The sequence below is a fragment of the Anser anser genome, assembly GCF_964211835.1.
Source record: "Anser anser genome assembly, chromosome: 9".
Classification (NCBI taxonomy): domain Eukaryota; kingdom Metazoa; phylum Chordata; class Aves; order Anseriformes; family Anatidae; genus Anser; species Anser anser.
In genome coordinates this window covers 15,164,850-15,188,300 of record NC_139729.1, presented here as the reverse complement: position 1 = coordinate 15,188,300, position 23,451 = coordinate 15,164,850, and the positions used below count along the sequence as shown (strand labels likewise).

Sequence of the window (23,451 nt, the reverse complement as noted above, 5' to 3'; positions counted from 1 at the left end):
TCTGGCAAACTAAACAAGCTTAAACATACAACCACAAACATGTGCCTAGGACTAGACTAAAAACAGATGTTTCCAGGAAATGTAAAAGATGTTTGGCATGTTTTAAGCCTATACTTTCAGCTTGTCTGAATTTGAATAAGTCCTGTATTAATATAAACAAAATGACGAAACCTTTTCTAGCGAGTGACTGACTGATTAATGGAACTATTGCTGAATCACACAAGGTTTGTTAGGTTAGATTATTTCTTCCCAAGGAAAAGATGGATTGTTTCATTTTGACATTTACCATTGCAGGGGCTGAGGCGGTTATACGTGTGGGTTTACTTTCCAGCCCTCAGAACTAATAGAATTTTATTGTGGCTCATGAAAATCATGCAGGGTTTGCTATGGCAGCTGTATATCAAAAGCCAAACAAATACAGTGACAGGTTTCCTTACACTAGTACAGCTGAGATCATGTGTAATTCTATATACATTTATATTTATTTATATTTTGCATTTGAATGTATATAGACAACAGATTGTTTGGTATGGGGGAAGGAGTTGTCATTCAACATAATTGTGGCTTCCAGGCACCAGATACTTCAAATTGTCTTGCAGTTGTTCCTGGCTTTTCTTTATTGCATTTTTTTCTTTGTTACATTTGACTTTTTTTATAATAGCAATTCCTGAAAATCCCAGCCAGTGTTATTTCTTGAGGAGAGTGGCTGTGGTTCTTCTCACGCTGAAGAACTTAAATTCAGAATGCAGTGTGTACAAAATAAAGTAGTTCGCTTGTTGTCCTTCAGGAGGAAGTAATCTGCCAAAGATCGCACTGAGCTTACTGCAGAATTAAAAACTGGACACAGACAATCTGAGCCCTGATTTATAACTGCTCTCCCTAAGCCAACTTCTCTTCCAGTTACATGCTCCCTAAAAAGAGAAACAGAAAGATTGCATAACTAAAATGGAACAGGTTGATTAATCCCTGTAATCTTGACTCATGTTATATAGTGGGTAGTGGCAGGCCCCAAATTTTGGGAGTTGTGTCGTGAGTTCATCACACATTGGGAGTTCTCCTGTTCCTGTTTCCACAGTGTCTCTGTTTCCATGGCTGTTGCAGCTATAACTGGAAGTAGTTAGTGCTGGTCTTAATGTCAAGATAATAGATGATTTGGAAATTGTTACATTTCATGGTGACAACATTGTTTTGCAATTTCAGTGTTCCTTGCTTTGAATATGTAAAAGTAATTTCAGCTTTTGCTACCAGAGGTGATAAAAAGCTAATAATAACACTGCAGCATCTACTGTAATTTAAGAGCCTGTTCCACCGAGTTGCACCTTGCTTTAATTTTCTCCCAAAGCTGTCAGCCAAAACCAAGCCGATGATCGAAGTGAAACTTATCAAGCAACTGAGGTACAACATGGAGAGTAAATGCAGGGACTGACCAGTCCACTGCAGACCTGTGGTGTCAGTCTCATTACAACCTTGATGAGACATTCAAGACCAGGGCATTAATATGCCATCATAGATGCTGACATTCAGGCTTTTCAAAGCACAATGTTTGCATGAAAGCCTAGGAAGAACGTTTATTTACAGGACTAGTCTGGCAAATCTGTTTTGTGTTTATTCAAAATACCCTCACCGGGGTTGCACACTTGTGACGATACGTACATTTGCCTGGTGTGATGATCCATAGCTTCCCAAAAGGTAATCCAGCTTCCCCCTGCATGAGATCACTCCGCTCAGCTGCCCTTCCCTCCCATCTTTGTCTCCTTCTCTTCCTCAGTGCTGGTAGCAGTGGTGGCCTGTCCAGAGAGTCCTGACATTTCCCCATCACTCCAGTGGAGATATTGTTGAGCGTTGTTCAGTGGCACTGGCAGATTTTTTAGGGGAACACTCCTTGTCGCACTGATGGGTTGCAATCACAGAGAAAGAACTCGGGTTAAGAGAAGGGCAAAACTGGAAAAGGGTGTTTTGTTAAGCAGATGAATTTCATCCCTTGGCAGGACAATAGGAAACCTCTACAGACATTTAAGTAGGCCTTACTGATGCTGTTCATTACAGAGCAATAGCATGCCAGTACACCGATCAATAGTTACATCTTTGATAACTTCTGCCAGAACCAGGGCAGCAAACTGCCAAAGGTTTACACTAAGGAGGGTAACTAACATCTGGGCTGCCAATATGGTTTGAACTTGTGTCAGATAACCTGATAACCTAAAAAAAGAATAAACACATTATTTTTCCCCTGTGTCATTACTGGCTAAGATTAAGGTGTGCTTTAATGTGTGATGCACCAAACACCTTTGAAAGGCATGCTGAGCCCTCACTGTAGGGGAGGTTTTGTGTTCCTAAATTAGATGGCAATGACAGGTTTGACTCTCCCTTTTATCCTGGCTAGTCTCTCTGAGGAATGGTATTGATCCACGTAAGTATTTATGAGAAGTTTAGTGCCATCCAAGGGGCACATGCATTACTGGGTAGCAATCTGCGGTTAGATCTTTGAGGTGAAGATAATCCTAAATGCTCTAAACATCGAGGTCAAGTAATTTTCATTATGTGCTTTGTTTATGTTGTCAAGATGTGAATTTAACTGCAGTTAACATGTATGAAAGTTCAGCTAAGGAAGTGGACTCAATCTTCTGAACTCAGGGTGCTGTTCTCTGCACTTACAGGAACCATGGTGCCTAAGGGGACTCAGGGCAATCTTCCATGACCCCAACAGACCTAATCCTTGGCAAGAGTCCCAAAAGGCTGTTCACAAAGGGTGCTCGGGCAGTCAGCTGCCTTCACTGTGTAACCCTTCTGGCAGGATTTGAGTATTCACACTGGAAGCCTGGATTAAGGGCACAGCACAGTAGCTGCTACAGTGGCTGCATTACCATCGCTATTTAGTATAACACAGATTTATTTTTTTTCATAATGAATGTAATAATAACTATATACTGAAATAATAAATATATCACATTAGAAAAGTAACAGTGTAGAATAATCATATACCAGGATCCAAAGGTCGTCATGTACATCAGCCTGAGGTTAGCTAAGTCTTCAAAGATTTAAACTCCACCATTTCTGGAAAGGAAAGAAGGAATGATGATGGGAAGAAAATTTCTGGTGGTGGAGAAAGCTTTTAGTTGTAAACCATATAGCTTCAAAACACAGAAGGTAAATACTAGAACAGACCAGTAGTCAACAGAAGTTGTGGGCTCTGTTTGGTTTTATGAAGTCATGATTTGGGGGTTGATTCATGTGTATTGAACATCTGGGGTCTGCTTTGTTGAGACTGGAGTTTCATTTCTATGCTAGTCTTCACACTTTTTTTTTAGCATATTCACTGGTTTTTTTATTTTTATTTTTTGCCTTTTGAATGTCAGTAGTAGACTGAACATAACCATCCCCGACTCTGAGAAAAAGATTTGAGAGAAAAACTCATTTAACTCTTGAGTCTCTCTGCCAAAACCCTGGAGTGAGTAAGCAACTGGAACGCTCAGCAAACTGGAAAAATAAACATGAAATTTTTACACCGCTGAAATTTGCATTTAAAAAACTAAATATAAGATTGAAAAAGATCTTGAACTGAATTAAGACTGAGGCTATTTTTATTTATTTAATTTTAAGAAGAGAGAAAACAGAGCATTTGAAATAAAATACCAGTTTTGCACAGTTAAGTCCTAAATTAGAATTGGCCATGAATAACATCATGGCCAGTACTCCACTGTAAAGTCAAAGATCTCAGAATTTAGTCCTTCCCATGGATAAAGGCGGAATTTTCTAATGTATTATTTAACGCTTGTTATGTAGTGCGTTTAGCAGTCACTGGGAGGAAAGCTTTTAAAAACCAACAACCTCTCTGATAGTATTAAATCCTACCTTAGATTTTTGGTTAAGCCAATATTAAGAAAATAAATGAATTAATACATTTCAGTCTGCCCGATTTATAGAGGCCAATCAAGTTACAATGCTGGACATGGCCAAGTGAAAGAGGGGAATAGATTTACCTGAGTGAGGTCTTAATTTAATCAGCTGGCCCCAGAGAGCTGAAGTCAGCAGGCTGGGATGATATAAGAGGCAGCAGAGAAATAGTGCATTTACCGCAGTCGAAAAGGAGAATGACAGTGATGGAAAGGAGTCTCGGCAGTGTCAGAACACACCTATTTCCATGATTTATTCTTAATTTACTTTAATGACAATCTGAAGGTTGTCCATTTTTCTTTAAGTGTCCTCAGAATACTGATATTTTCTAAACATTTATAGCATGCTTTTTCTCCCCCTCCTGTTAGCTTCATCGCAAGTTGGAAATGAAGAGAAACTGTGTCTGCAGTTTGCCATAATGAATTTTGAGTGCAGCAGCAGACTGTCCTTTTCCCACTGTATTCCTTGCCAGCCAGTGTCCTTTCTTTGCAGTCAGCCTTGAATCAGGTCTAGGAATCACAGGTTCCTCTGGAATTAATGTTGATATTATGATAAAATGGAGGAATTCATTACATTTCTTTTACAGTTTATACTGGCAAGAACAACGCGTGCTTTCTCAATACAATAGTTCATTTTTATTATCAAGTGGGTTTATTGGTGGCTGGTCAGAAATACTGACATGCAGACAATGATCTCAGATTGCATCTACATTTCTGGAATACTTTCAGTCTTTCCAGTTTCTGTCAGGAACTTACTTCAGTGATTCAGAATTTTTATTTTAAGATTGGACTGTTGTTGAATTTGCACTACAAACCTATGTCATTTGCTTTCTGTGTGTATATGCATTGCATTCATTAGTATCACACAAAATCCTGTAAGCTTGGACCTGAACAATTATTGTTAATTTTTAAATTCTTCCAGGTAAGAATTTTTTTTTTTGGTTGGTTGGTTGTGGGGTTTTTTTTGGTCGGTTGGTTGTGGGGTTTTTTTGGTTGGTTGTTTTTTGGTTTGTTGGTTTGTTTTTTGTTTGTTTGTTTTTGCCAGGCACTGGGTTATGCTGTTACAGATCATTCCATCATCAGAGGAAGCACTGATTTTCCCCACAATGCTAGTGAAGGGTTCAATAATAATATGATTGCAATAATACTTGCAAGTAGCCTGGGAATGTCAAGATAACTGGAGACCCTTATCAGTCATTTCTTAATCTTAAACATACATGTTTCTGCAAAGAAACTCTGCTACTGTCTTAGGAATCTAGTCCTTTATATAAAAGATGCCCCAAATTGCCCCAAAATGCATCTTTAAAGAGAGAAAAAAACACCAGTATTGTTCCATACTTCAAAAGCAAAACAAACAAAATCCTTGTACTTGCTAGGAAAAACTATGAAACAAAACTCAAAGCATTTTCTCTTTGTAGCCACTTTATTTGCCCGTGTCGATGAATAAGGCACATGACACACCTCTGTGGTTCTTTGTGTCCATGGCCTATCTTGCCAAGCTGTCCAGGGGTCATGTACTGCCTTAAGGTTAAGGCAATGCAAAAAGAAACTGGCGAGTTTACTGTTAGTTGACTGTTGGCAACTCAACAACTTGACAGGTATTTCACTGGGACATGTTACAAAACCAGGCAACCCTAGCATCATGTTTTAAAGCATGAGCCAGTTCCCATACCAGGTGAAACCGAATGTATTATTAATGAGAGAAAGCCAGGTTCTAAAACCGGGTTTCGGCTGTTTCTACAAGTAGAGCAGGCCAACCAGAGAAGACTTTCCTGAGCAAAACAGTGGGTGCTGAGCAAAACGCTGCAGCCACTGGGCCACATTAATATAAGTGCCCATCACTCTCCATACTGGTTCAGTTATTCATGCTGGAGTACAACATGTTCTAGCCATAGACAGGATTTAAAGCCACTATTTGAAAGACGTGATTAATCTTACATTTACTTTCATGTTTTCAGATATACTCAAGGACAAGAAAGCCCATCCAGAAAACAGAAATGAACCAAAACCAACTGTGAAAAAGATTGACACCACAACCACCACAAGCACTGTCAAGTCATCTTCTAAACACAGTGTAACTGGAAGCGGGAGCAATCCAGCCATGAGTTGCTCACTTGTTATTTTAACAGCACTAGCAGTTCTGTGGCATTGTCCTCTGTAGCTGCATTGCAATGCAGCCACTGCACAAGCATTTCTGTTCACTGTCATTTATACCTACAGCCTTACCCACAGAAAACAAAGTTAAATGGCTCTCTAGTTTATGCGATATGTTAGAATAAATATTAAACAATCTGCTGGGGTTGGCAGATAGGAAGTGTCATCACTTACAGCGTCTGAAGATAGCTTCTGACAAAGCCTACCCAGGATACAGAGGGAATGATGACAGAAGTCTGAGTAGCTTAAGTTATGGGGTAGAAATAACTGAGAACACAAAAATTGTGTGTGTGTTACTGTTTTTCTCAGTTTTGTTCACTGGAATCGCACTGGCTGGTTTTGTTTAATTTTTTCTGATAAATTAAATGAATGGTGAGTATTCAAATTTAAGCCAATATATACATTATTTCTCCAAGGAGCAGCTAATAAGCTATGTCTACAGTTGTAAACCATGTTAAAGTGAAGTACTCTTACCAGCTTGATGAAATTCCTAAGTGGTCAAGAAGATCAAAGCATGTTTGAAACTTTTCACTCTTACTGTTTAGATTGTAGGAAGCAACATAAAAGCATATGGTGTGTCTAATATATCAGTATAGTTGCCTTAACCATGGAAAAAATTAGAAACACTTCGTTTACTGAGAGATAGATAGTGAGTTTCCCTGCCCTACAAAATGCCATTACCAAATGCTTAAGCATATGCTCTAAAGGCTTACTGGATCCATGTCCAGCAACAGGAAATACAAGCATAATAATGTTTTGTGAAGTTGAATGCGGTTTTGTACAGAGCAAAAAAAATTATAATTCAGTTCAAACTTTGCATATGTGATGTTAAAGAGAAAATGACTTAAATTTTCCATAAAGGTCCCAGAGATGTAAGTTACCAGGAACTCCCATTACACACAAACTAGATTTTGTGCATTGAGGATCTCTCAAATCATCTGTTTCATAAGCTCTGTATTATTTAATTACATTTAATGTTTAAAATTTTGTATCATGATAGTTGTAAATGTAAAGCAATCAAATCTAGAACATTCTCTATAATGTCTCATCATGATTGCTATCCTAGAAAATGCCAAAATATGCATTATATTAGAAGGCTATTTTTTTAAAAATTAATGATACATTGATACATTTTAACTTTTCAGATGAAAAGTACTATCATAACTTCTAATGGGTTAAGAGTTAATGTGTTTTACAACTATGTTTACAGTGCCACTGGATATATATATACAAACACAACTGTATGAATACGGTGATTAATGATAAATTTATGAAGCATTATAATTGTTATACGTACTACATTTCATAACTATTACAACAGTTTAATGGCCATTTTCATGTTGTAGACTATTATTATGTACAGTTTTATAAGATTTAATGTAAAACATTTACCTTTGTTTTTTGTAAAACACCACTTTTGATACTTGGAGCCACACAGCCATTGTCAGTCAGAAGAAAGAACCCTGTATCTTACAGCTTCAGGCATTTTATTGGCAGCTTTGATTATGAAAGACATGCTGATTCAAAAAAAGTGCCATGTGCCAGTATTACTGTGTGCCATTTTATAAAGTGGCAATAATACAAGACAAGTATACAATAAGTGGACAAAGACTCGCTATATTTGTATGTTTTCAGATAGCATTAGTGAACATGTCTAAATATATTTGCAGAGGTGGAGCTTCAGTTTTGTTTTTAATTTGGGCTATGAGTTCATATTTACAGACATAAAAGTGTGATCAGAACCATCCAGCTGTGAAAGAGTTGTCTCTAAAATGAAAAGAGCTAAGTTTTCTAAAATAATTCAACTTTCACGTTGGAACAAGGAGATAAAATGGAAGAAGATACTTATGCTAACATGAAATACTTTGAGTTCTGATTTTTCAAAATGGAAAGGATATTATTATCACTACATAGTGTTTTCCAAATCATATCAATGTAAATCAGTTTTCCCAAAGGTACAAAAATGTCTATCCTGTACTTTCCGGAGTTTTGAGCTGCACCAGTCTATTGAACCATAATTAAAAGTGCAACTTGTATTCATTTTCAGTGCCCTTTGGAAAAGTGCACTTTTACCTGAGGGGGTGTGCAAGTCATGTCATTTGTACTATGAAAGGACAATATCATTCCTGCCGTCTTAAAGGATCGGTTGCAACGGCTGCTGTTAGACAGTTTGGTCTCTGTGCGCACACAGAAATGTACCTCTGGTGCTAACATGTCACCAGCTCCTCAGGTAATACTGATCACTGTGGCTTCACTGAAGAAATTCAAAGGTTTTTCATGCTTGTGAACCTGACCCCTAATTTAGTATTCTCATAACTGAGATACTATCATTGTTATTCGGGCACACACATTGGCATTTGCACACTTAAGTCTCCATCAGGATTCCTGTGGATAGAGGTGTGGTTTCAGGGTTGAGCTCTGAAGCTAACAGATTTCTGCTGGGCAGCTTGGCCTTTTCTCTTCTTCACACCTGCAGAGTGGGAACTTGAATACCTGGAACTTGCATGTCTTTTTGAGGTCTTTCCTTTAAAAGTTCTGTGGTTTTAGCTCAGACCAGTGATGCAGCTATCCTAGTATTTAGCTGTAGCAGGGCAAGTGCAGAAACCCTGAAAGTAAGTGTGTATGGAATAACTCACCCAGGGAACTTTTTGCTGTTGCTAAACCTTTAATATAGCTAATCAAAAAAATGTGAAAAATTGAGTGTTTGAATTTTGGGGTTGGTTAGTATTTTTATGATGTAGCATTCATCTCTGAAGCTAAACAAGACAACCCTTTTCAAGTTGCTGTGACAAAACTAGAACAAATTCAAACAGTGGGATGAGGTAGATTCATCAATTTATTTTGTTGGAGTCAATACTTTAATAGGCACAGAACAGAGGATTCAACAGCTATTAATGCATTTCACGCTGATGTACTTTTACACGGTAAGAAGAGTTCTGGCCAAGCTGGCATGAAATCTGTTCATAACGTGCATCAGAAATGGTGCAGCTGTAAAGAGCCATGCAGTATATTTTTACTGATAGTTTGTTATTTTTCTCAGGATCAGTTACATACATATAAAAAAGAGTATTTTCCATCAAACAAAAAAAATGTGTACTAGCAAAGGCAAAATAAAGTTCCTGTGTCAAACAGGAAGCATTTCTTTTTGAATGATCAAGATGCCTATTTGGCAAAATCTTAGTTTGATATCAAAGACTGTAATTCTCAGTAATTTCAAAGGTCTAAATTCAAAATACTTTTGAACTTGTCTGTGTAATCTCAACGTAAAATAACACACCAGTCTAAGAGCATTGCTGTAGCTTTGCCTAACAGTTATGAATTTTATTTAGCCACTGCTTTTTGAATGTTTATTGTTTTGCTATGACTTTCTTTTAATATTTTGCTGTGCCAGCATTTCTGAATGCCAGCGTTGGAAAGTAACTGCTGACATGCATTTGTAAGTAAAAACAATCTATAATTTTCTCTTGATAGCAATGTAGGCTTCTTAACAAATAAGACAAAGTTGCCATGGACATACAGTCAGTTCCTAGTGTCTCGCTGTTCTTTGGGCAACATGTTACACCAGGTTCATGTGAGAGGTTCAAGTGGTTTGTGTATCACTGTTCTCCTTCCTGGCTATGGAAGTATCAGGGAGAAAAGTGAACACAGATGGACAAAAGCACCTGTGGCTGCAGTGTTGCCATTGCATGGCAACCTCCCGCTGTGTTTTCCAAGGCCCTGAGCTGAGTGTTCCCCTCTAATTTTCAACAGCTTTTACACCTCTCCATGTTTGTGCACAGAGACTGGACAGGCAAAGAGCAGCAGGAGAACCTAGACTGCATCTTAAGGCAACTTCACAGACACCTGCTATGAATTGCACTTTCTTTGCAATTCATGTGCTCTACAAAAACTGGCATCTTGTTTTCAGCCTTGATTTTTTTTTCTGGCTTGCCTGTTGCCAGTGTTATGTCCTGTCCTGAACCAGGTACTCTGTCATTGTGTAAAGAACTGTTGATTCTGATCTCTCACACAGTAATGAACCTTTTGAGGTATAAATATCTGTCAGAGCTTGATAGAGCAACACAAATAATTATGTCCAGCTGCATTTACTTCACAGGCTCTGGGTATGGGTATCTGGCTATGAGATTCACATCTCTTTGATCTCTTAAATCAGATCTGTATTTAATATATCCCTATTTTATTTTGTTACCAGGACTGTAACACATATCATAATTTTTCAGTTTGACTCTCTTATGCTGTATGGGTCTTCTCAATATTGTCCTAATGATGCTGTGTGCAGTCTTCTTTTTAATGTTAGATGAGCCTTTTTGCACAGATTTACTGAACCGTTCTTATTCAATACTGCACATGATTAGGTTTAAGCAAGACCTGTTCGAGTGAAAGGAGCTGAAGCACATTAAAGTAAGATACTGAGTAGGAAAACAATCCAGAAAGTCCTTATGTTGCTGACTGGGGGTCTTCATATTTAGCAGATTTTAAGGCTTAGCTAAAATTACGGTCAAAAATTCCTAACTAACGTGGGTTCAAAGGGATTTCAGCCAATTTTTTAAGTGGGAAGTAATTAATGCACAATCTTTCTTCATCTCTCTGCATATGGGTCTGTATATATAGGAGACATTCACAGAATCACATAATGTTAGGGATTAGAAGGGACCATGACAGATCATCTAGTCCAATCCCCCTGCTGGAGCAGGAACACCTAGATCAGGTCACACAGGAACATGTCCAGGCGGGTTTTGAATGTCTCCAGAGAAGACTCCACAACCCCCCTGGGCAGCCTGTTCCAGTGCTCTGTCACCCTCACTGTAAAAAATTTTGTCTCATATTTAAGTGGAACCTCCTATGTTCCAGCTTGCACCCATTGCCCCTTGTCCTATCATTGGATGTCACCGAGTATATTTATAAACATTTATAAGGTCACCCCTCAGTCTCCTCTTCTCCAAACTAAAGAGACACAGCTCCCTCAGCCTTTCCTAAAATGTATCTTGCACATTGACCAGCATGATATCAGAAGTGCTCACATTACAACTAGCCAAAAGCATTTGAGACAATTATTTTCATTTACAGCATTTCACTATTCACAGTGTTGTTTTTAATGACATAGGGCACGTGCATTAATGAAAATTGAAGGATGTGACAGTCAATGTCATTATAGCTGCGGCATGCCTCAGTTAAAAAGAACGTGATAATGTCGTAACTCCTGTTGCCCCTGAAGCCTGGAATTGTTCTCTGGTTTGCTTTGTCACTCTCTAAGGAACAACATTTGAGTTGTATTAAATATTAAGCCACAAAAAATAAATATTGACCAAAGGATTGTAATAAATAGATGATAAACTCAGAAAAGTATCCTGCATTTGAAATAGAGAATAAGCCTAAATAAGAAACCCATTCTGGACCAAAACAATTTTTCAAGACCCTTTCTTCTCTCCAGATTCAGCCCCATTCCCTTGCACTACGTACAGCACAATATGAAGCCTGTATGCAAGAAACTGCTGCACTGAATTCAGGAAAATGAATTTAAACTATTGCTATGTAGTAGTATTTTGAAATCTTGCTTAAAGCATGTGTCCTTTGGCTGGTTATGAGGAATGTATTTAAACAGTGTTTGCAGTTGCTTAAGTTCTTATATAGTAAATATTCACAGTTGCTTCAGCTTTCAGAAAAGGCTGCTGGACACAGACTGTGCAACAATATTTTTGTGTCACTCCTATGTAATTGAGTTCAGGTCCGTCTTTATAACAGGCTGGTTTACACATTCTAATTATTATCAACACTACAATGATTTTCACTGCAAAAATATAACACCCTTTTTAGAGAAGGGCACACAAGAGAGAGGCTACTGATGCTTTCATGAGGCATGTAAAGTACTTCATTAAATAGCCAGTAACAACCACTGAGGGTTTTTTTTTTCATTTCTGTGCAAAATGCATTAATATTACCTTGCAAAATTATGCCGTTTGCACTTAATCATTTCAATTAATCTTTAGTAAATTACCCACTACTTTGTAATTATAATATTTGCAGCTAATTTAGTGCCATTCTAAAAAATCATTTGTTGCATAATATAAGCAATTAACATTTATTCATTTTTTCTTTTGCAGGGAGATATATAAATTATCCTCAGTGGCCTTTCTGTACACCTAATTAGCACCTGTCTGAATTATTCTACAGGCTATGGACATTTCATTTGAAAAATAAATGCATTGCTAGTTTCATGAACTCTTTATAAATACACAGTTGTAAAATTTACTTTCCAGGTGAATAGAAGAACATGTTTTCATATGTCTTCCGTGTTTACGAGGTAGGCTAGGCTCTTAGGCTATTACATCTAGAATAGGTGCTGGCATTTTTAATGCATTTCAAATGGAAATAGTCAGATACCTCTCTTGCATAATTTAGTAACCTATCCCAGATTTGTAGTGTATTCTGTAATGAAAACGAAAGCAAGGGGACATCAAGAATATAGATCCTAATGTAACTCTCCCACTTCTGTATATGCATACAGAACTAGGAAGTTTAATTAATTAGGGACTATCCAAAGCATTTCTGTGGTGAAGTGTCAAGGATAAAGTAGTGGAAATTAAAGCAGATTGCTTCAATGTTGTAAGCAAGCTTTGAGGTAAACACTAATTTTCTATTTAAATGCAGAGTATATTGACTAAGATCATTTGATCTTTCTAAAAACGAGATCTGAAGCGTTCTAACAAGAATGCCAATATGAAATATTTACAACCACCACACATATGAAATTAGGAAATCGAAAAGATTTTGAGATTTCTCTGTGGGTATAAAATGTTGCAACAGACTCAGCTCCTATAAATGAGCACAGCTCCTTTGATTTCAGTTTAGCTATGTAAATTTACCCCAGCCTAGTATCTAGCTCAAGAATGTGAATTCCTTCCCATCTTTTTGCAGGTGCAGAAAATCCAAGAGTAACTGCAGAGATTACAAAATTTGCATTACAGTTTTACATTCCTTGGGCCATTGATCAGATAAGTATCATCATGCCTCAAAAGGAAATCCGTAACACATGGGATGCCGTGAGTCTTCTGGCATTTTCCATTTCCAGGGGCATGGCAGGGGCCTTTTCAAGAGAAGCAGCTGGTACGATCTGGGGGCTAAGAGGAGATGTTCATACTGTGAGTATCTTTTAGGGGAGAAAGTCTTTCTCAGAGGTTTGTTGATATAGATCAGGCCTTGAGGCAGATCAAGTTTGATTTTTCTGCTTCATGTTAAAATGTAAGATCCAGGTCTTAAACAGGCCTCAGGAACTCACTGAGACTTGGTGGAGAGAACAGATCGCAGCTTTCATATTTTCACAGAAACTTAAGCAGCGGAGAAGGAAAGCAACCATATTCTGCTTCTGATGAAGCTTATATATTTTTGCATTAATTTTCAGATAAAAATGACGTGGCGTTTTCCAGGCTAGCAGTGACAAATTCATGAGTTCCTGTAACCTTATGTTATTCTACAGAGAAGAAAGGAAATTTCCTCCTGAGTAGGAACAAAAAGAAGGTAGTTTTCTTGTTTGTTTTAAAATTGTATTTTACTCTGTGCAAAACATCCATACTTGGAAGAAAACCAAAATGGGATGTTGGGTTTCACAGAGACACAAATTCCCCTGATTGGAGTTGTTCTTGGTACATGTAGTACTAACAGTCTGTCCAATTCTCGTGAAAGAGGATATCCTCCCCCTTTGGCTCTTTTGTTTGTTTCAGGAAAACTACAGTATATGGCTTAAAATCATGTGTAGTCAAAAAACTGTTGACAAGTCCACAAAGCAGTGAAGAAAACATTTAGATGTTTGCTGGTGGTGTCATTAAAAATGAGAAAAGGAATTTAACTGGAATATTTGAGCTTTCACATTAGGGGTGAACAATACAGTTGAAACCTATTCCCAAAATAACATAGTTGAATGAGAGAGCAGGGTAACATAGCAGCAATAATATACGAAATGTTTATCGTATACCATTTTATTATATGGGGCAGTATTGGAATAAAAATGGAAGTCAACACACTATACCTTGCATCATACCACCATTTACTATATTTACTGTACTCCAATATCAGAACTAATATAGTACGAATGTTTACATTACACTGGGGTAGATATTACAGCAAAATACGTGCTTTGCCATTTAGATTTTTAAAGAATTAGTTTGTGGCCTCCTAGTCTTTTTTAGTTCATTTTATTTTACAGGAATTAATAGGCTGCTTACATTTGTATTTTACATTAGTTGCATCCTGGGTATTTTAAGTTCCAAAATATATTGGTTTTGCCCTAAGCTGTATTCAAGCTATAATAATTATTTCTGTTTCCCAAGTACATTTTATTTGCAGTATATATCTTTATATTTTATTGAATAAATTTGTCGGTTTTCTTTAGTTTGTTTTCAGCATTGAACATGATAAAGGCAATTTAAAAAAGAAGTCTGATATTTCTTCTTTTAAGACATTGAAGAACAAGGTTAGTTTGAAAAGTTCAAGGAAACTGTGTTTTGTAAAGGACAGTGAGCTATGAATGGGAATAAAAACAAATAATCCACAGCTGGAAATTGCTGTCTTCTAATATAATTTTTGTATTTTTTTCTGAGTGTTTTTCAACATCTTCGTAAGTTAGAAAGATGGAAAAATCTTAAATAAGATTTTAATCAGCTCAGGTCACATTCTGAATAAAGGATATAGACCTTGATTACTGCTAGAGAAGTCAATACTTTGGCCATACTCTGGCAAAGAATGGTTTATTTCTTCAGCATGCAACTACTCTCTTGCTCTTCTTGTAATAAATACAGTGAGATGTAAAGGTGCCTACAAGCTCTTCTGGGAGCTCTTAATATTATTGAAGAGACACAATACTTGCAGCAGTCTCCTGGGTAAATGCCAGCATACCTCCACACAACAGGTAGGACTCATTTCATCAAAACTTCCATTCCTACATAAACAATCAGATCTGAGCAAGACTGAGGTCTTGCAATAACTATGTGCCGTATTAAAAGCCTTGCCCTTTGTTTTGATTAGGATTGCATTACTTTTCTGTCTTCATATAGGCCACTATACTGGAAAAAGGAAACTCCCTGCTGTTTGGTTGTTTTCATCGCTTGTCAGTTATGAACATCGCAGTTTCTCTTCTTTTGAAGGAGAAAAATTTAATCTTGTATTATTATCATCAGATGCTGATTATAGTGCTTGTGCCTCTACCATTTCATTAAGTGACAGAGCAGAGACCTTAGCTCTTGCAACCATTTGTTAGAGCTACTTCTCATTAGCTTGTTTTCATTGTTCTGTTAGAAAGGCTCTTTTTTTCCTGCTTATCTCTTTTATCTCCTGTTTTGGTAATATTTAGGAGGTTCTGCTAGTATTCCCAAAATGGGCTGGGTAAAGACCGTAGAACCACAACAGTATTATGAAATAAATATTCAAAATAAAAGTCTTTAAACGACTGTATTCCTGCTATCTACCTACCTGTTTCTTCATTTTTTTTCTTACTCATTTTGTTTTCTGGTTTCATGATGATTTTAGTGGTGCTCCTAAAGCACCCATGATTCCAGTTTTCCTTGATTCTTTCAAAACACTTCCTGTTTGAGGTTTGGGAATTACATACAGCTCTTCTCACCATCTATGTAGAGTGCTTTTTGCTAATATACTCATTTTTGATCCATCTCCAAAGATAATAGCTAGCAGCTCTTCTCTGCCAATGCTAGAGAAATGCTTATTCTCTGAAGTGCTGCCTCATAAAACCTTTTAAAGTTTAAGGATTTTGCATTCATCCTCTAATTAAGCAGGTGTCTAAATCTGTGAAACTGCTTCATTCTGAAATCCAACCTGTCTCCACTTCAAAGGATGTTGTTTCTTTTTCCAGAGATGTTAAGAAAAAGTGCTTCCTTGACGGTTCAAATTTGTAAGGTTATTAAAAGGCTTTGCTTCTCACCTGATTCAGTACTTAATTTCCAAAGATACACAGAATATATCAGATCTGATGAGATGCCTCACCAGTGTTCCCTAACAGTGGTATTAGAGTTCATCTTTGACTGAAAGTCTTGCTTTTCCCATCAGGAAACCAAATCTTTCCTGACATATTTGTTGTTGTTGGTTGGTTTTGATTTTAATGAGTTTGGCTCTGAAATATGTCTAGAATGTGTCATACCGAAACCCTGGGAAAAAGGAGAGCATGTCACCTTGCTTGTCCTGTAGGGGTTCCAATATGGTGTAGCTCCAAATACAACCATTGACTCACTAGACTGATGGTTAGCTTTATGATACTGACAGAAGCAGTAAGACTCTAGTGGAGGAAGTCTTTCTACACTTCAGTTTTACATTTGAGAAAGTCAGCTTTTTTTTTTTTTAAAGTACGCTTGTGAAATCATTATTAACTCAGGAACCCAACATGAACCACAAACCATCTCAAAAGAGCACACCGAAAGCACTCCTGCTTGTGTAAGGAAGAGCTGAGTTTTATTTTCATGTATTGTATGCCAAGGAGATTGTGTACCCAGAATTAACTTTACAAGAAAGAAGGAATTCTAAAAGCAACAGAAACCCATGTCCTGCACCTACAGGTTTAGGTCTGACAGGACAGATTACTACTTTTCCCATCATCCATGTTTTCAAGAAAACAACACACAGATGAAAGCAGTTTGCCAGAGCAAGGAGGAGATTACACAAGATGTGTACTGTGTAACAGTACTGTATACTGCTACTACTGTGAGCCCTGCTCACTCACAGTGGCTACTCAGCATTTAAGGCCTTCTGGCTCCCCAGTTGTTTGTCCAAGATAACACCTAGAACTTGAAAATGTCCACAGAGAAGACAAAACTCATCTGTTATAGAGTTGACTCCCACGGTTCAGCAGGCATTATTCTCTCTGATCCCTGGGGAAAAAACAGCACCCTCTCATGGGGCCCATGTTTTCTCTCAGGGTTTGCACTGGAACATGCTAGTGGTTTAGGCTAATGTTTATCCAAGTAGGATTTAAAAAGGATGAATTAGGCTTGAAACAACCCTCCAGTTTCAGAGCTATCCTAAAAAAAAAAAAAAAAACCCTTCTTTTTTTCATACAACCCATTAGTTGTTGACTCCAGCAAATGCTGGGGCAGCAGGAACCTGCTCCATTTATTGCACTGCACAAACTGTTTAGGTGTCTGTCCTCTCTTTTCTCAGCCAGAAGTGAGCAGACCTTTCTAGCTGCAAAATCAATACTTCATTACAGAGTAACTCAGTCTGCAGCTCTAGAAAATACCCTAGTTGTATTGTGTATAAAATGCGGATTTCCTCAAGATTTTTCAGGAATAAGAAACTGCTAAGAATGGCAGTGATTTTGCTTTTCCCTGGAATGTATGCGTGTTACCTGCATACCTGGTATGCACTGCTCTGTTTTGCTGCTGCATTCAGCTTGTGGTCACCACTCACCACTTTACCTTCTGAGTTCCACCTTAAACTGGATGTAAAGTTCTTGAGACACATTTGGCGCATCAATTTCCTCAGGGCATTTCTTTAATTTAAGGAAGGGTACAGAGACTCCAATTAACCTCAGAAGAGACCCATAGTTCATTGTCTGTCTGGGAAAATGAACCTCAGGGAACTGTACTCTTACATTGCAAGTACATTTCAGAACACAATCAGAATTCATGTTTTTGGCTCCTACTCTGGCATGTAATCTATTAGAACAGTGTGAACAAACAAGTTCATTAACCTCCCAGAGCCTTAATTTTTTTCTCCTTGCAAAGAATAAATTATATTTACTGTGGGTGAAATCTGAAAAAAATCAACACAAATTAAGAAAAATCAGTATGTGTTAACTTACTACACAGTGGTAACTACCCTGACCTTTTCTTATAAGCAGAGTGGGAATTCGCAGAAGTAAATGCACTGGTGAATACTGAGTTTCTAATGTTGCCTACAAGATTATGTCCATACCCATAGATACACAAGTAACTAGGAGTGGCAGCTTATTTTGTCTGAAAAACAAGTCAAAAGCATAAGATTGATACTACCAGAGAGCAAAATGAGCTAATACGAATATGATTGCTCCTGTTTCATGCAGCCTGCTATCATCCAGTCTCCCTTCATTGGGAAAACAAACAAACAAACAAAAAAACGAGGCATTGGCTTCATTCAGACCAATACTTAACAGCATATCCAACAACAGGAAGATTCAAACATGTACTGACTGAAACATCTAGATATCAAAGTGCTATCTGTCTTGTCCCAGTAAGTAAAAACGGAGATCCCCAAAACTATTTTACTAATACTAGAGTTAAAGGTGGCCCCACAATGATGCAGAGCACAGCTATTTGGTTGTTTAATCTTTGTCCTTCTTCCATGCTGGCAGCCAGGAATCATCTTGAGCCTTCCTATCCCTCAGTGCTCAGCTGTTCTCCAGAAATGAGGCTTGTCTTACAAACGGGCAGTGTCACCTCAGTTTTGTACTATTACCTATTTCTTTGCATCTACAGATACCTAGATGTGCAGAAAAGCCTGTATGTATCAGCATTTTTTTTCAGTTCTGTAACGGTTTTATCAGAAAGGTTGGCTCATCTAACAGACTCAGAAGGGATGGTTTCACAAAGTGAATTCCAAAGAGAAGAACATAATTCCTTACCACTTACAAAATATGGATCTCTGTCCCAGTGAAAGAGCTTAAGACACACCTCAGTCTTTCATTGCCTAGGCAGCTCCTTGGCATACATTTCTGGGCACATCTCTTGCTTTGTGTAAAGGGCTGTAGGTTCTCATAGAGTCTAAGACAAGAGATGGAAGTGCTTACTGCTGCCAATGTCATGTTTTGTTCTCCTGAAAAAAAGACCAAGAAATAATTTGTGGCTGTGATTTAAAGAGCTAAAAGAACAAACCACTTTGGAGCATTTAATACTGGCCAGCTACAATGAACACTCACCTGTGGGTACCTAGGCTTCTAGTCCCCAGCATATCTAGGACATGCTCCAGAGAAAAACTAAAGAATATTTCTGCTAGCATTTCTAAGGGAGCCAGACTGAGACATGAAGCTGCATAAAAGCTAACAGTGGCTGAATTATCGACTCCTAGATATAAGAAGGGTTAATTCATTGCTTATTGAGAACAAAGCAAGGTAGTGATTTAATAAATGACTCTAAGGTGCTTCACTTTTATGATTGTATAAGACAGCACTTTGTGTTGTCTCATGAGCAAAGGTCAGTGAACTGTCAGTCCTCATTACTTCGGCAGATGTTCTTTTGAGAACTCCGAAACTAACTTCACGGTACATGGAAATGAGTACATGTCTTTAATGGTTATCTTCAAAAATCAATAAGCATAAAGCTTAAAAAGAAGGGAAGTCAGTAAATGGAAAGAATTGTGATTAAAGAGATGAGCAGAAATGAAGAAAAAATGCATTACTCAAAGTTACCAGTTTGTCCCATGAGAGAAGAGTTAAGCTGTACAATTTCTGATTTGACTAGTGGACCACCTCTAGTCTAAAACAACCTACCCCAGGAAAGAAAATAGCAAAGACTAAGGATGTGAGAAAATTACAAAAAACATAAAGGAGAAAAATGGAATCACTCATGCATTGGATACATTTCTTCTACCTCCAGGATTTAACTCTGTGCTCTCCATTTGCTTTGACAATGGATCTGGGATCCCGCAAATAAATATACATCCTTGTACCACACTGCACAGTGCATATTCCCTTCAGAGTTCCAGACTTTTCCCTGAACCATTGCAAGAACCCATCCCCCTCTTATTTTGCTTTGTAAACACTTATGTTTCCATTTATCATCTTAAACTGCCCAGCTGTTTTAAATCATGCTCCTAGATTCAAGCTATCTTCCAGAAGTGATTTTTTTTTAATTCTTGTATTCAGAGAAAGAATAACAGCAGATGCTCATTAACCTCTTGCATGGTATTTATTAATCATTACATCTTTAAAATAGTCCATCAGTGAAATAATAGCTGTAGATCTTTTTTCAGTTCTCCACCAAGAGAGGTTTGCCTCTTCTGTCTCTTATCAATATTTAACACCTGTCTTTGAACTCTGTTGTCTTCTCTACCTTTTCCTTTCTAATGGCAGGTCTAGAAATGAACAAAGCCATCTGGAGGGAGAGCACTATGACTTTGATAGTATTCCAGGCTCATATGCAGGGTCCTAGACTGTATGCACAGCAAGTGTAAAGAAAGCAAAATGTTCCTTCCAGTGAGCAACAGAATAAAAGATTTTTTTCCCTTCAGTTCCACGCTTTCATTTAAACTTACCAGCTCCAAATTCCACATATTTTTTGTCCCTGGGCATAGCCTCTCTAAATATCTTCGAGGGGAGCAGGAAAAAAAAAAAAAGCAAGATGGGCAGATCATAATAATAAGAATGTAATCGAACCGCTTAAAGTTATCTTTCTTTCTTTGTTTGTCCTAGATATTGAGAAAAGTTTGGTTTAGACTGAGTGAACTAAGCATCAAGTTGTAAAAGATCATTTATGGAGCAAAATGGAGGTTATATTCTGACACTGGAGAAGAATCACAGTTACAGTGCAAAAGAAAGCATTCCCAGATTCTACTCCTGCTATTTCCACCTTATATTATATTATTACATATGAAGGAAAATTCACATCCTATCAGGATATTCATGATACTCAGAAAAATATGAACTGAATTCTTTGCCTATGTTATTGAAGGGTAAATATTTTCTCTTAAGACTACTGACTACTGCTTTGGACCTTTGCTGAGCTTCACACCTTTTCTTTCTTACCTTCATAACGCCAGAAATTGTACAGAGGAACAAACTTATTATTCCACTCAGAAGTTGAGAGTACACTTACAACCTCATCAGCTGAGGTGGAGGCTTAAGTTCTCCTTTAACTCACATTTTCTTTTGTAAAGAACACTTGAAAATGACTGTGCTTTCACCAAAGAGAGACTATCCATGGGAGACTGAAAACTGGTGCATTTTGGAGTTTATGGCCTTTGTGGATGATGACTAATTGATCAATGGGAAAAAATAATCATAATAATAAAATAAAAATAAACAGATTAGACAGTCCTCCAGTTAATTAATAAGTGTGTTTTTCCTGTCTGGGACCTAATGAGAGAGGGATCCCCAAGAGTCATCCACTAAGGAAGAAATGAGCAGTATATAATGATGTGAATTCAATACCCACCCAATTTATTTTAAAACGCATCTGTGAACATCCTTTGAAGATATCCTCTGGAAGAAATTCCTTTGTAATCTGTCATGTTCCACTGGGGTTGGCAAACATCTGTGTGTGCAGCAGGGGAAAAGATGGAGAGGATTTATTTTATCAGGGTTTCTTTAGTGAGGTTTAACCTTCCTTAGTCTTTCAGTTTCTCTTCCCCTCCTAATAGCTTCCTTCAGGTATTTCCCTTTTTAAGCAGCCCTACTATGTGGAAGCATCCACATTTGACTTAGGTATTTAATTAAAGCAATTTGTACCGAGTTATTCTAATGCCAGATAGCTGGACCAAGCTCACTTCCATATTAAGGCAGATGCACGTATACAAACCCCTTTAATCTTGCTTCTCATCTTTCTCCAGATGCACTAATGAACAGTCATTGGCAACATGAAAAATAAATATTATTAGTTTATCTGTTGCTTCTTCAGCAATAAACTCTCTCATTTGCTACCAAAAGGCAGAGATAACCCCTCTAAAGAGGTAAAGACAAGAACAAAAAAAAAAAAACCACACAAAACAAAACAAACAAAAACAAACAAACAAAAAAACAATGCTGTTGAGTTGATTTATTCCCAGATAGAAATGAAATAATTTATTTTTAAGTAACTTACTGAACAGTTGCATCGTGCGGTGTTTTTTCTCTTCTGAGAGACAATAGGAGATGATGAACACAGAACCAGAAGGTAACTAAGACAGCAACGGCAAAAGGACTGGACAAAGTGAGGTACAAATACTGGGGAAAAGAAGGTTAGCTGAGGAAACAGGAACAGAAAATGATAATGGAAAAATACCTTGTAAACTGATTTCCAGGACTAAGTTTGCTGAGTTCTTTTCACACAAAATTTCACAAAAACATCAAAAGAGATGGGAATAGTTAAAAGGAATTTAAATAGAGCAGTTGTACAGACCCTATTAATGCTGTACATCCCTATAAAAAACACATTTAGGAAGTTGGGCCTAACTTGGAACGGATTTCTGTAGTCCTCTCATTTGAGTGACTGCCACCTGGAGAAAAAAAAAGTTTGTTTTTTTTTTTTTTAACTTGACAGTTCTGGGCTCAAAAGTAGGTTTGAAAATACCCACTAGCTTTGTCCCAAGTGCCAAAAAAGTTGCCAGTCCCTAACACACAGGTGCAGCTGTGGAATTGACAGGGAAATTTCCATGCAAAGCTGGGCCTCTCTTGGCAGCTGTTGGAGCTGCCTTCAATGGGGCAGTGCTTCCCTTAAAAGCGCACACATGAGCCAGCAGAAAAGCAAACACAAAATTAAGACAGATCACAGCAAAAGAGAAAAATATGCTTAATAGTTAAAAAAAAAATCATAAAAAAAAATCAGGTTGCCCTTCCACTGTATTGAAGAGGTTTCATTTCCTTCTTCCCCAGAGCATACCGTGAAGGATTTCCTTTGATTTTCTTGGCGTTTTGAGCTATTAAGTTCTATAAATCAAAGGCCTCTCAAAGGCCTGCTGCTCATCGCGTGCAGGACACCAACACTGCCGCTGCCTGGGGCTTTGCGCCTTCAAACCCTTCCCTGGGGCCCCTTCCGCCCGAGGGCAGGGCCTGAGGAGTCCCGTCCTCACCTGAGGGACGGAGCGAGTGAGGCGCCCTCGCCCGTGACAGGAGGGGCGGGAGGGCCCCAGAGCCATCCTCAGCTCAGCACAGGCGATGCTGACGGGGCACCTGGTGCTCATTGTCCTCTCACCTGCGACTCGTCCTCACTAACGGCGGCTCCCCGCGGCGCGGCACATGGCTGCCGCCCCCAGGGCCTGTGGGGAGCCGGGGGAGGTGGGTGAGGGGGCTTGGGCCAGGGAGCTGCAGGTGCCTCGCTTCGCTGTCCTCCTGTAGGAGCTCTCCCCGGGGATGCAGAGCGATCCTGCCTTGTTCTTCCCGAAGGAAAGCCGCGATGCTACCTTGATGCAGAGGAAAAAACGTGAGTGGGGAGCACGACAGGGACAGGGATAGGGCCTGCTGGGTTAGGGCTGAAACCCCCACAGGCCCTGTGGGGCTCCCTCCCCGCTCCTGGTGGGAAGCGCTTCATCTGTTGTACAGGGTCGTGGGTGAACTCGGGGCATGCTGTATGGTGTCCCTTGCTACATAGGTCTAAGAAATAGGACCACCAGGTGGGCTTGCTTCCAATGCCGCTCCTCAGCAGAAGGGGGCTTGTGGTGCAGGCCGGCGACCGCAGGACAAAGCGGTGACTGGAAAAGTTGGGGGCCAGCTGTGTGGGGGGCACTCTGCAGCACTCTA

General features: G+C 38.5%; 1 protein-coding gene and 2 long non-coding RNA genes across 18 annotated transcripts in view; 2 read left to right on the top strand and 1 right to left on the bottom strand.

Moving 5' to 3' along the window:
* LOC310904415 (glypican-5-like) overlaps positions 1–14,602 on the top strand; it is a 441,629-nt gene extending 427,027 nt beyond the window's left edge. For 6 of the 9 annotated variants that reach the window (XM_083849134.1, XM_083849135.1, XM_083849136.1 and 3 more), the window contains one exon: positions 5,852–13,529. In XM_083849134.1, coding sequence (XP_083705260.1) covers positions 5,852–6,054 — 203 coding nt within the window. In that variant the 3' untranslated portion in view covers positions 6,055–13,529. Of the gene's footprint in view, positions 1–5,851 lie in introns of all 9 variants that reach the window. The other 3 variants (XR_014588310.1, XM_083849130.1, XM_083849132.1) reach the window with 3 other exon arrangements.
* LOC310904435 lies at positions 9–22,719 on the bottom strand. Of its 8 annotated transcripts, XR_014588329.1 has the most exons (4): positions 21,818–22,566; positions 21,173–21,271; positions 20,274–20,325; positions 14,840–20,171 (listed from the first exon to the last, which is right to left on the bottom strand). It is a non-coding gene; the product is annotated as an uncharacterized lncRNA (long non-coding RNA). The 8 variants fall into 8 exon arrangements; XR_014588324.1 differs by adding an exon at positions 9–4,422 and having other exon boundaries at positions 18,646–21,271; XR_014588323.1 differs by adding an exon at positions 22,595–22,719 and having other exon boundaries at positions 14,840–21,271; positions 21,818–22,211.
* Positions 22,720–22,768: 49 nt separating this feature from the next.
* LOC310904434 overlaps positions 22,769–23,451 on the top strand; it is a 44,440-nt gene continuing 43,757 nt past the window's right edge. Inside the window, exon 1 of the long non-coding RNA XR_014588322.1 lies at positions 22,769–23,134. This is a non-coding gene — a long non-coding RNA (uncharacterized lncRNA). The remainder of the gene's footprint in view (positions 23,135–23,451) is intronic.